At 38.2% G+C, this 14167-nt stretch overlaps 1 protein-coding gene across 1 annotated transcript in view; it reads left to right on the forward strand.

Moving 5' to 3' along the window:
• The window catches only part of LOC137989139 (uncharacterized), a 78410-nt gene that overhangs the window by 4639 nt on the left and 59604 nt on the right, over positions 1-14167 (forward strand). Inside the window, exon 2 of the mRNA XM_068835006.1 lies at positions 5617-5761. Coding sequence (XP_068691107.1) covers positions 5617-5761 — 145 coding nt within the window. The remainder of the gene's footprint in view (positions 1-5616; positions 5762-14167) is intronic.

Genomic DNA, 14167 nt, shown 5'->3' on the forward strand with positions numbered 1-14167 from the left:
TTTAATTCTGCTTCAGTATGTACACAATCCCTCAAAAGAATTTTGTTGTGACTTATATTTGTCGTGTTATCGACAGTGCTGGTGGCTTTTGTGAGTAAATCTCCAAGATCCAGGCCACCGTCGGGTTCGTCGAAGAAATCTCTCGTTGCATTCTTCTCTTGCATTGGGTGTGCCGCAACAAGGGAGGCCAGCGGACTGTCATCATCAGGGTCTGACTCCGAGTCCGACAAAGAGAACATCTCTGCCTCCAGGAAGGGTGATGCAATATCTATGATCTAACAAATATATCTGTAATTATTAAATAGCTTGTCAAACTACTCAACATAAGTACGCTGATAACCTGCTTTGCATTTCGTTACTTACAATTTGGTTAATGGAATTATTTGGATTAACCTCTAATTACCAAATTATCATCATTTTACTGGTTTCTAAATAGTCAAAATAGTCATTAGGCTTATAAGCTTTTTATTTGTCCAATGTCCACGACGAAAGTACGCAAACTTGGATGACAACTAACACACATCATAAACAAAGAAATCTGGAACATGGGTTACACAACACTTCTTGCGCCTACTCGATCGATTAATTGCGCAAAGCACTCCGAAGGAGGTCGAACACTGCCATAAGCATGAGTTCGTCAATCATGTAGTCATAAAATGCATTGTGTGGTTCCAGAAAATATCCATACCCCCACCACGGAAGATCATTGGAAATTTCGAGGGAGAGGGGGGGTTAAAGGGCAGTAATTTCCAAGGGGTAGGGGGGTTTCATGGGAAGCTACTTTTCCAAAGGGTCACGAACCACATACAAAACATTGAAAGCAACATACGATCGATCTGAAGCACAAAAACACACTATCGGACGATGTTTTGAAACAAAAGTCAGTTTTGAGATAAAGTTAATCCTTTCAGCTTCAATGTTTCCGTTTTTCTTTGAGTTAGCTAGCGCTTCAATCTCCCGAAGCTAAGAACAATGTGTCTTTCATTTGGGACGAATTCAAAACATTTAAAATGGCGGTTTCAACTGGAGTCTCATCCCCAGACTTCCAATTTTGTCTCTTTTTCGTCCAATCAACACTTCCGTTCTCTTGAGTATCACTTTTCGCTACCTTCACATGCAGTAAACACATTTTTGATGGGATTCATGTTTTACTGGGGGAAGTAACTCATTGAAAATGTGATAAGACGCAAGTTCCCACCATCTCAATGCTTCGGCGTGCAACGACATTTTTTTTTTTGTGGGTGGCATTTAGACCACGGACAGGAACCGGGAGTCAAGTTTTCTCTTCTTTGAGTAAACGCAATTTGCAGCCTCGGGAAACGATTGTTGAGGTTCAGTTTGTTATGTCAAACTGGAAATTCTGAAACAGGAGTTTCACTACTCAATAACAATAACAGTTGCCCTCTCAATTCCATCCATGGCTCAAAGGCAAGCAACAGTGAGGCTGTGTCATTTACCGGCGAGAATAACTGCTGGAGAGTCAGTAAATTTGAAGACTGCACTTAAATCGCCATATCTAAAATTACAAATGTGACCGTCCAGGGGAAAACCAACAAAAAGGTGATGACACAGGCATGCTATTTTAGCACGCTAGACAAAAGAAATTTTCTTTAACACGGGAGTGCCGTGTCGTAATGCACGCCTCATTAAAATTTTCTTGTGTCTGATACTACAAGTTGTAAACAATAGAGCGTGTTATACCAAACAAAAGAGCGTGTCAGCAAAAGTAAAATCGAGCACGGCGTAAAAAGACATGGAGTGAGTGAAATTGCACGACAGCTGCGCCAAAACGCTCGCTAAAAACCAAGTATAACACTCCCAAAGCTGAGTAAGGGCCGACTTACCTGCGGAAATAGCTGAAAAATCCCGCAGAATAATGTATTGTGCAAAAGTAATGCAAACATATTTCGCCAAAATTCGCGGCTTTTCCTGACTTTTTGACGAAAACAAAAATTGACTTTGAATTTTCGTGCGAAAAATCGCTCTGTTCGATAAATGACCTCAAAAAATTGAGCGAAATTTCACTCTTTATTTGCTCTTCTCGAACATTCTCACGTATTTTCTGGACAAAAATTTGCCAAGTTCGAATTTGCTGCGATGATTCTTTTCTGCCATCATTTCACAATGTGTAAGCTCTACAACAAACTCTTGTTCGTGAAGCAAAAATCGCAGTTTTTGTTGTGTGAGGCAATGATTTCTTTTTCGTTGGAAATAGCCGATTAAACTGTCGGATCATTGAATCTATTTTTGATACGACTTTATTTACGCGTACATATGCTTATTCAGTGATGTTGATGGCGGCCGCCGATTCATGTCACAAAAATTCAGTGCTTCGAATTTTGTTATCTCGAATTTTCGTTTGGTTACCTCGAAAATTCGCTACTTCGAATTTTCCAGAAAGATCGTGAATTTTCCGCCTCAGACCCTACGAAAAATCGTTCGAAAATTCGATGACTTTTCGTGGAAAATTCGCAAGAACAAAGGACGAATTTCGACGAATTTCGTTTGCATTACTTTTGCAATTTTACGGTGCCTGTTTTGGCACGCATCTGACACGCAACACGCCACGCTAAACAAAAGGTTTGGAGTGTCTCAGTGTGCACAACAAAAGCCACCGTGACATCTATTGTGCTACTCATTAAATATGCGCATGTGCCGTGTTGTATGTCACGCTCAGCGTGCCGTGTCATGCACGCGTGCCCGTGTCGTCACTTTTTTGTTGGTTTTCCCGTGGATGGTTACAAAGATGATGGATTATTTTGGCGTCACGACGTTCACGAAACCTACCGCGTCAACATGTGTAGTCCTTAAATAACAATCAACCTCAAGAAATTGACAAAATGTGTAGACAAAGGAACCTTGTAAGTTTCTGTTTTATTTACTATCGTTTGCGAAGTTGTTTAAGCGAGTTAAATGTTCTCATCGAAGTTTGCACAAAAACGTGAAACAGGAGACGTGCAACCCAAATGTTTAAGCTTTGCAAAGTTGATGGCGAAGAAGCTAAAAGTTTACCTGGACAATGAGCTTAACAAAGCGTTATATTTTTCTAAAAGTTGAGCTTAATGTTTACACTGTTGTAATAAAATTCTACCGCAATTACGTAACTAATTCTGGAAATTCCTGAGGGGAGGAGGGGGTCATCAAAGACCCCCAGGAACGGAAAATCCTGGAGGGAGGGGGGGTGCAAATTAAAAAGTCTTCCACTCTTCCGTGGTGGGGGTATGGATATTTTCTGGAACCACACATTCGACTTAAGGACTGTGCCTACTAATTCAAAGGTATGTTTGCCCAGATTTATGATTATGCAGAAAAGCTAGATCTTAACAAGTGTTATTGAAATCCAACAAGAAAATTGGGGGTAACCACGCATTTTTCATGGAGATAATTCATGGATACCAAGAGTGCTTACAAAGATCTACTTTATTTGCATAGTTTTAAACCGCGCAAAAATATCCCTGCATTAGTAAGCATCACTAATAGGAAATCTGAGTATCTCGAGTTGCGCAGAACGTATGCGCAATAACAATAGATTGATTTTCTCAGAATGTAGATAATCGGAAGACAGTCACGAAAAATCGATTTTTCTTTTATCTCGCCACAACATACCTTTGAGTGAACTTATTCAAGGAAAAATAGTTCAATGCTCCCACGATTTATTTTATGGGCGAAATTTAGGAGAGATCAAATTTTGCATATGTTGGCAGCTTTTGCGGCTGAAAATGTTCAAAATTTCACCCTTCTTTATGAAAACACCGGGGCGTAAAAACGATCCTATGAAAATGAAACTTGGCACAAATATTATTTCATTCTCATACTTTAAAATCGTACAATTAGTTAGACCAAAAAAAAATTGTTTTTTCTTTTGGATTTCAAAACTATGGAAAAATATGCAGCCCGGGAGTTTCGGGCTTTCAGACTTTTCAACCCGTGTTTTACATATATAATAAATTGCCTTTACACACTGAAATTTTAAGCTAGTGAGTAAATGACGTCATTTTCTCTAGATCCAACCCTCTGAGGTCCAATCGGCCAGTTTTGAACGTGAGTGATGGCGGACCTTGAAATCCAAAACTTACACTCAAAATAAACAGCCTTTGGATAAAACTCAAAGCTCAAAATTTTGCCAGTTATGTGTTAAGCGAACACGCTTTCAAAATCTGAAGAAAGAAAGGAAATGATTTTTCTATCATAGTACCACTTTAAGCTCGGTTTACGCCGGTTTCTCTACTTGTCCAGTTCGCCACGTGTTTGCTACCCACAGGCCAAGTTCGCTACTACAGCTAACCGGGTTTGGCTCGGGAGTGAATGAAAGAGCAATAAATAATCTATATGTGCGTGCAATCTTAGGTCTATATATTTTTGTTTTGCGAAGTTGTAGTTTTATCGATAGTAGTGTGCGCGAATTAAATACGTAGCAAACATGTAATGAATTTGACAGGTAGCAAAACCGGCTGTTACCTTAAACTCGTGTAACAGCAGGAGTCCAGAAAATATATTTTGTAGAAGCAATGATTGGTACATACCTGTCCTTTTGGTTTCTCTTTCTGTTTGCATTTTTCTTTGGTGGCCTTCTGTTGTCCTGTTCGGCTTTCCTTGCTGACCTTTGCATTCTTTTTTGCTGCCTGCGGAGACTTTATGATCTGGGAATTAAAACAAGAAATTTGTGTTAAAATCAGGTTTTACAAAGTGCATGTTTCACAAAGTGCCTTAAGTTACATTAATACTCACCAATTTTCTCTTTGCTCTCTCTCAACGTGGCAGCAGGACATTTTCAGATGCCCGAGTCTCCTTCACTTCCTCGACCGGGTAGCAAGCCACGACTGCAGAGTGTTCTTTTTTGGTTTTACCCCAGATTACTTTAACTTTTTGCCCCTGTTTTAACGGGGAAGGATAAATAACAGCTGAACGGTAGATTTCAGAATATTGTCCTCGACTCCAGTTAACTCTAACGATCTTTTTGTCCATTTTTTCTGTGTTCGTGATAGCAGGTCGGCGAATAACTATAATGATTCCGAAGTTATATTATCAGCCTTTTTATAGTTATAGCGGATGAGCTGACAATAAGCGGTTCGCTGCAGAGTCCAGCCTTGCTGTTGGCGAGATCTTCGTACAGTGGATGAACTCATGGCAATCCCACGTTTTGCCAGCTTCTTCTGAACTTTGTGGCTTGTAGTCTCATCATTTTTTCACATCTATAAATGCTTTTGCATCTACAGTCAACTTTGTTGGTCTCCCCGAGTGCGGTAGACTCGCTACAGAGCCAGTAATTTGTAGTTTCTTGATGATTCAAGAAATGCTAGTGAGGCTTACTAGTACACCTTCGCTCTTCAATGACCTGAATATTCCAGCTGGGTGGAGACCTTGCTTGTGAAGGAGCTCAATTCGAGTTCTCGCATAATTTGAAACTTTAGGCATGATGACTGACCATGTGCTCTAATGTAAAACGAATGCGCCTGGTTTAAGTAATAAACACGAACGGTCGTTGTGGCAGCAAACAATGCAGGCCCATGCGGAGACTGGGGTCTGGCGCGAGAACAATTGTGTGGTTTTACATGCTGTGAAAATGGCGCTTGATTTGACGGTGAAATTGATGACCACGCGGTTGATCAATCATAGGCCACAGGCGTTATAGTGTCAACATGGGGCAATGCTTCGCTCCTGATTGCAACCATCAATCGGAATCCCATACCTGTAAGTTCTTTCTCTTTCCAAACCCAAAAAAGAAACCGGAGGAATATCGTCGCTGGATTCGCTTGTCGAGGTACGAGACATTTTTGTTTTACCCCGAGTATTTGTAGTAAGCTTAAGCTTACATTTTTTATCAGGAAAACGATTGAGACACAAGAATCTCAAAAACACAGCAACTCACACTATAAATTCAAAACCCATGAAAATCTAGGAAATTTTTTCACAGCAAATCAATGGTTTTTTCAAGACTTTTCAATGGCATTTTGACAGGAAAAATTCAGGGTATTTTCATGCTTTTAAGTCATGAAAAAAGCAATGAAAATCCTGTGAAAATTTAATGGTTTCATGACCCATGAAAAGTCCCCAATCATATCTTAGCTCATGAAATACCCATGAAGAAACCTTGAAATTTCAAGTAGAGATTTTAATGCGTTTTTAATACTGTTGAAAACCCCATGAATTCAATTTCCTGATTTTTCCATGGGGATGAATTTCATGGGGTTTTAATGGGTTGGCAGAATCATGGCCCATGAATACCCTGTGAATTGTGAAAATTTTCATTGGCCATGAAAATTTTCATTATCTATCCATGGCATATCAATGACTCATGAAAGTTAACCCTTCATCACTTTCATGGGGGTAGCACGTAAAAACCATACGAACACCATGAAATGTCCTTAAACTCCAATGAATTCCATGCGATAAAATCGATCTATGTGGGTTAAAACTTAATGAAACAAACACATGTATAAATACCAAGTCATATCACTGAAAAATATAAAACATACCTTGTTTGTGGAATCTCTAGATATTGTTTGTCCTTGCACACAAATGATACTGTAATACCAGCTAAAGTATTCTCAGTTTATTTAACTTGTTTGGAATATTACTAATAATTATAATTTTTAATTTTATTATGTATGAGACAATTATTTATTCTTTCTACTAATTAATCTACTTCAAGCTATACATGTAGAAATGCATTTCAGGACATTTTCAATGAAAAGAAAAATAATATGAAATAAATAATTATTATAAATAAGCAAATTGAAATACACATGATAAAATGAATGCTAAATTACTCCTGCTTTCAAAAAATATTCTTAAAAAGTGCCATATATAATAACTATAGTTATGTTTTTTGGACTCATAACCAGTATTATCAAATCCTGCAACGTAAACATTAACTTTGTATACATGTACAGACACAAAAATCTGTTCCCCATAGCAACACTAGGCAAATTTTGCTGAAAATATTAAGAGCAATTCTGTTTAAAATATTTTCATTGTTAGTACAGTACTGTGCAAAAGTAATGCAAACGAAATTCGACGAAATTCGTTCTTTGTTCACTGTGAATTTTCGAGGAAGTTCGTGAACATTTCAGAACGAAAATGCAGCGTGTTTTTCGGTAGAACGAAACATGAGGACGACGTATTTTCGTTAATGGTAACGAAAATTCAGGCGTACGATTATTCAAACTAACGAAAATACAGATTCTAGTAGCGTAAATTCGATCTAGCGAAATTTCATGTCTAAAGTTAAATGAAAAGTGTGACATTAACGACAATATTACGAACGCGACAACTAAATGCTCATCCTGAATCCGCTGTGTGAACTGCAAACAGTATCGAATGCTTGGCTGTGACGAGCGTTATTTTGTTTACAGTGTTCAGTGTAAATCCAGTACAGTCAGCGGGTATTCTTTTTTTTGAAAACTTTATATTTATTTTAGTGGCTTGAAATGTTAGTAAAGTTTCAAACTTGGGTATACAGATTGAGAATAACGGCTTCTTTCAGGAAAACAATTCCAGATACATGTAAGCCAGTGCCAGTGGAAAATGACTCGCGGCGGTTGAATAGAGATCACGTGTCCTATCATGACCAGCTTACCGGTAAATGTTTCATGTACCTTTTGTTGCCAGACTTGTTTTGTTGTGTCGTTTTTGTTTTGCAGCAAGCTATATTTTGAGTCCATATCCCTTTACTTCCATTTCGGATCGTTGGCACATGCCTCTTGCGTGCCTTCTGCATCGCTCGCTATAGAGCTCAAGTTCAGCGAACCTTCAACTTCCAACTCATAATCTTCCATTTCTGAGACTTCCATCTGAACTGGAAGACAGACTGAAGTCGTTCGATGCCATTTGTTGATCAACAAGTATGCTGATAACAAATGTCAGCCGAATGAAAATTGTTTTCACCGGAACACGAGCAGTCGCAACGAAAACTACGTCTCCCCGTCTCCTCTGTTGATGTTTGCCTGTTTGTTGCTAATGTCCGGGAATTGTCACTAGTGCCAGTCTCCCTTTTACCCGGTCGCGGGCAGAAAAAAAAGGACTTTAAGGGGGGAGAAATTTAACTACAAGTCTGCTGCTAAGGAAATCTCAAAACCTCCTTTTTTTGGCTCCTGAAGTCCAGTGGGCGTGAAAGTTTACCGTGTCTGTTCGATTCACGTTTCCTTTAAATGTTTCGAACCACTCCCATATTTGGTATGTCACGTGACCACAATAGAAAACGTCTAAAAACTCGGACTGAGTGAATCGTTTTCGAAACATCAAAATGCGTTTTGCTAAAACACGGTATTATCTACAACTTGTAGTATGCGTTTGATGAAATGTACAATATTTCGAAAATTATAGATCTTTAAGTGCTTTTATAGCCTCTTACAGATCTATAATTTTCGAAATATTGTACATTTCCTCAAACAGACACGGTAAACTTTCATGCCCACTGGACTTCAGGAGCCAAAAAAAGGAGGTTTTGAGATTTCCTTAGCAACAGACTTGTAGTTAAGTTTCTCCCCCCTTAAAAACTCATAGAAAATTCCGGTTTTAACCAAAAACAAAAATTTTTGTGCCATTTTGCTCAGAATTATTCAAAAGCTTGAACTATTTCTATTTATTAACAGTTTTCATTTTTACATGTATAACATTCAATGTAAGATCATTAGAAAAAACTTTGCAACAAATCCGGAAATATAAACATTTACATGGTCTGCACTTACTTAACTGCATTTAAATATAACCTTAATAATCCTCTCCAGCAGACCTGTCAGATTTCCGATTTTTGAACAAATGCCATTACACTCAAGGCAAAAACAGCAAGCCTAAGTAAAACAACTTTGTGCACTTAGTTGAGTGCATTATTTAAATCAGCACTTAAAAAACTGTAATTTACACAAAAAGGTCAAAAATATAACCTAATCTTCTCGAGTAGACCTATCCAGCTTTCTTAAATTTTGGCATCTCTTGCCAATACTGATCTTACAAGCTTCCCACATCCGTGTACTGCCCTCCTTGTTGTGGCACTGATAGGCGAATCTGCTCATCACCTCGGCTGTTGAAAAAAGTTATGGTAAGTGTCATTCATAGAGTGTGACAGTTAAAGTTGCCTTAAATCAATGTAGACTTCAATTAAGAGTTTTACAAGGTGGAAAAAACAATCAAGAGATCACAGACCAAGTAGGATTTAAGTTTTAATTTCTCTCATTAAATTGTTTCATTACTTACTCTTGATTGCAGCGATTATCTTTGAATCCAAGGAAGCAAACTCCTTAGTACTGCTGAGTGTAGAACACCTTAAAATATCCTTTGTAAACAACTTGTCAACAAAGCACAGAGCCATCATTGTTGGTTTTGATGCGGCAGTGGCATGCTCATAATCCTCTTGTGATAACAGCACATTTTCGGAACCACCAACAGTAACTTTGTCAATCACTAAAAAAAATCAAATTTTGTTTAATAGAAGGCTTTCGTTGTGGGAGCCGACATAAAATCTAGAGAAAATATGCAACACCATAAATGTTTGTAATTTGGTGAAGACAGACAATCAGTAAGAAAAGCTAACTTTGCTATGACAATCCATGGAATTTAAAATAAAAAGCAGAGCTCTCTCTATACATCGTTACTAGCAATACTATCATCCCAGGAAAGAAATCAATTTAATTTCATCAGTTACCTGCTGTATCTTCAAGCACTCTATCCAGGCTTGATAGCAGGTCTGTATGGCAAACAGCTGCTGAGTCTATCCTTGGAGTGACAGCTGTGATATCCAAGGAAGTCAACGACTGGTTTAGAAAAGGACCTGGGGTGGAGAACTGAGGTAGGTAATGTGTCTGCTGCTGCTGATGGGTCTGCTATTGGAAAGCTAAAGGTGCTGATACTGACTGGATTAAATGGAACATGTTGTCCATCTTTGCCTCCTGACGTGCGAACGAGCATTCAAGGCGTTCAACAATGGTGCGCATTAATGCCAGTTCTGTTGTTACTTTAGCATAATCCACAGTTTCTTTATTGTCAGTTACCTTAAATGAACAAAACAATTTGTTGACTGAGTCAGTGTTATATTCTTATAAAAACAAAGATCTGTACATCTCCAAATTGATTACTTAAAAACTTGATTGATTAAAACCCTGGATTAAAATTTTGTCATGCTCCCTTCCATCACTGTCACATTGAAATTTTACTCTAGCAGTGATAACAGCTAGCTGTATATCAACCTATTTACAATTACAGACAGACTGCATGGTAATTCCGGAACAAGCGAAGGTTATCGAGAAGTATTATACTGAGTAATGAGATTTGACAACTTACATTTGTATTTTTATTGATGGTGCTAATTGCCTTGGAAACCAGGCCAGAAACCTTCGTTAACTCAGTGTCTGCCTCAGAATCTGAAACCAATGTGGGAGGAGGGAGGCTTTGTTTCGGCAGCAGAGATAACAGGGGCAAGTCTTCATCAATGTCACTTCCATCTGAGGAATCAACCATGCATGATGTCTTGGTGGGTCATTCCAAGTCCAGTATCTAGAAACAAGTGTTAAAAAACAGTGCACAAGTTAAGTAATTACATGAACTCCCTAGACTTGGAACTAGAACCTGCATAGAATGCGTGCTGCTTCAGATATAAATTAAAGTTATTTTGAAGATGGCTGTCAAAATGCAAGGGAGTTCAAGACTTGATTAATATTAAGAAACAATAAGCTAATAAAATTGTCCAGTTTTACTAGCCAGAAAATCTAAATGTGGCCTACTTGGATTTTGGCAACAATAAAACAATGTTTCATTTACTAATTTTATAGCTGTGTGAAAAACTGTAAGATAAAACTATAGTCAGCATGATATTTTTTATCAGCTTAGTACCTTTCCCTTAGGTTTTTCCTTCTGTTCCGCCTTATCTTTGGTGATCTTTGCAGACTTGGTAGCCTTTGTAGTCTTTGCATTCTTTGCAGTAGGGGGTAAGAAGTCGGGACTCTGTAGACACCACTGATCCACGGCAACACATGCACTGATTCGCGGCGGTGCGTGCGCATCTCATGTTAACCCGTATGTACGTAATGATTTGATAGAATCTAAATGTGGCCTACTTGGATTTTGGCAGCAATAAAATAATATTTCATTTACTAATTTTATAGTTGTGTGTAAAACTGTAAGATAAAACTATAGTCAGCATGATATTTTTTATCAGCTTAGTACCTTTCCCTTAGGTTTTTCCTTCTGTTCCGCCTTATCTTTGGTGATCTTTGCAGCCTTGGTAGCCTTGGTAGCCTTTGTAGTCTTTGCATTCTTTGCAGTAGGGGGTAAGAAGTCGGGACTCTGTAGATAGAGAAACAAGATGAAACTTAACCAAGATCACGTGAAACAAACTAAGTACTAGACTTGCAACAGTATATTTTTTTGTCCCCATTGGTAAATGTAAGTTCCGGTGTACAAGTCGACCTTTTAAGTCTTGAAAATCACGCCAAAAAATCGTACTCGTCTTATACACCGACCAAAACTCAATAATGGTTGGTCATCGAGTGGAAAAAAGAACACTTCACTGACATAACAATACACTACAAAGTGAAGTGCCAAAAGGCAACTAAGCAATTACTTAAAAAATGGTATTTAACAAGAAGTGGTACAGTATTGAGTAAAGAAAATGTTTAGAAATACGCGGTTTGTTCCATGATTTGCCTCATATGATACGTTTAGTCACCCTGCGAGCAGAGCCTCCTTTTGTCTTTTTCGCTAAAATCGAGCAAGCAAAAGAAAGGCTCTGCTAGCAGGGTGACGTTTAGTGTTCATTGACATCACACTTAACCTCTTCGTTGCTTCACATACCCTAATTTAAGCTTGACATCTTCACAGAAGCCGGCACATTTCCTGCGAGTCCATTGGGTTTACTTTGTGATGTTATTTGTGGGAGAAATTCTTAAATAAAACTTGAGAAAAACCATCGATCGAGCGGGATTCAGAGCATGTCGTTGGCTTGGTAGCCTCTCATCAAGTTTTGTAACCTAGCAACTAAGGCTATAGTTACCAGTGCTTGTCGGGTTTTCATTACCAGGCTACTAAGTCATACAAGATGGCGGATTGTTTTCAACTTTGTCAATTTGTGTTTCGCATTCTGAAGTGTTTTGAGGTTTATCTTGGCATAAAAAGTTTCGTAAAATATCTTTATACTGAATGTATAGTATTGAATTATAAGATTTTTAATGTAGTTCTCACTGAAGTGCGTCACTCGATCGATGCGATTTTTATCCTTGGAACTTTTCTTACAACAAAATGCTAAGGATTTGGAACTCAGTTTAAAGAACAGAAATAAGTAAAATGTCAAATTTCAGGCTCAAAAAGTTGGGTCGACTTATACATCGGTTTGACTTATACACCGAAAAATACGGTATTTGTTACGCAACCACAAAAGAACGGTACCGGTCGTTTCGCTAACGTACTGAGATGATTCGCTAACGTCTAGTCTGAGACTCAATGCATTTATAGACTATTCTTCGTTCTTTTATCCACTACCAAGCTAGATTTTTTTAAACAGATTTGATAAATAATAAGTTCAATAAACTTAAACAACTTGACAACGCTAGCGAATTGACTGAACACATTAGCGTATCGTCTAAGTACGTTAGTGAAACGACCGACATTCAAAAGAACGATAGCATGTAAAATTCGTGAACCATGAACGCAGTACCAGGGTGCTTAGAATGTGCATTCTTGTTAATTTACTCAAGGTAACTCATGAAAATGTGAATTAACTTGGCTACCTCTGCCCAGGCTATTTTTCCACTCACATTCACACCACTACATTTTAATTATAAATCAATTCCAAAAGGAGAACACTCACCAGTTTTCGTTTAGCTCTTGATCTTGAGGCTGGAAGAGGAGTCTCTTCTTTATCTTTTTCTTCCACCGGGTCGCAGTCAATCACCGCACTGTACTCCCTTTTGGTCTTGCCCCACATTACGGTCACTTTCTGTCCTTGCTTCAGAGGCGAAGGATCGATAATGGCAGCCCAAAAAACGTCTGAATATTTTCCGCGATTCCAATTAATATGTGCGATCTTTCTATCCATCTTTTGAGCAATTTTTGCTTACTTCTGTACAGTATTTGGCTTGATCAAAATGACACACAAACTGAATGACCCCCTTTTAAACCGATTGCCCTGGTCTGTAGGATCGAAATTCCGGCCGTTTGATTGGCTCATAAAAGTGCTTTTGTGTTCCTGTCGTGACTGAGTTGATTGATATTATAATTGCACACAAGCCAATCGACAAAAACTTTTTGAGGGTGGAGTTTTTCGCTTGATTGCTTTAAGGAGGTGCGTTGTCTTTGTTCACTCCAAAGACGCGTGTCAAGTTTTTGCTTTATTTCTAAAATAAAACTGTTGTGAGAAAAAAATGTGACCAAAAAATAAAATCAAATAACCGAGTGAAGAGCACAACAAAACAGGACAGCAACAGCGTAAAGCGTTGCGGCGGGATCAATAGACTTTCATTGCCTTTGTTTTCACAATGTGTGGAAAAAAAACTTTTTCAGCTAAGAGTGAAACTTGTGAAAAAAGCGTGTCAGGTTTTTTAGATTCTTCTAAAGAATGTGCAACAAGGGTTAAATGAAATTTTTATCCGCCATGTATAATCTTGAAATTTGTAAACGAATTTCTGAGCTAAAAGTTTATCAAATCTGATAAATCAAGAATCTTAGAGTCAGTAGATCCTGAGATATCGATTTTTTTTTAGAATGGATTTTTATAAGCGGTATTCAATAGAAGATCCAAAACCAATAGGTAAAATGAGGATAATTAAACCAATACTTCCTTCAAATCTGTGTGTTTCCTCGTTTGTTGATTCAATCTGTAAAATGATGCTTTATTTGTCTTAGTCTTTGTAAAACCGCTCAACGAACATCGCAAACAATGGGTGTGAAAACTTGATTTACTAATTCTAACACTCACCCCAACTTTCTCTCAACCTATCAAAATGGCTGACATACTTACTTCCTCAACAATAGCTGTGGCTGGTTTGAAAACATTATCCAGTGCTTTCTGCTTTACACATGTTACAATCTTTGCTGCAAGTAGGGCTCCAGGTTGTGGCTGGTGGTTGTGGGTGTTGCGTCCGAGAAAGAAACGCCGAGAAAGAAACGCTGGCAACAAAGGATATCAATTGAACACCGCGTTTCCGCGTCGCGCATGTTACTTTGAGCAAAAAATTAC

Source organism: Montipora foliosa, unplaced genomic scaffold (assembly GCF_036669935.1).
Source record: "Montipora foliosa isolate CH-2021 unplaced genomic scaffold, ASM3666993v2 scaffold_442, whole genome shotgun sequence".
Classification (NCBI taxonomy): domain Eukaryota; kingdom Metazoa; phylum Cnidaria; class Anthozoa; order Scleractinia; family Acroporidae; genus Montipora; species Montipora foliosa.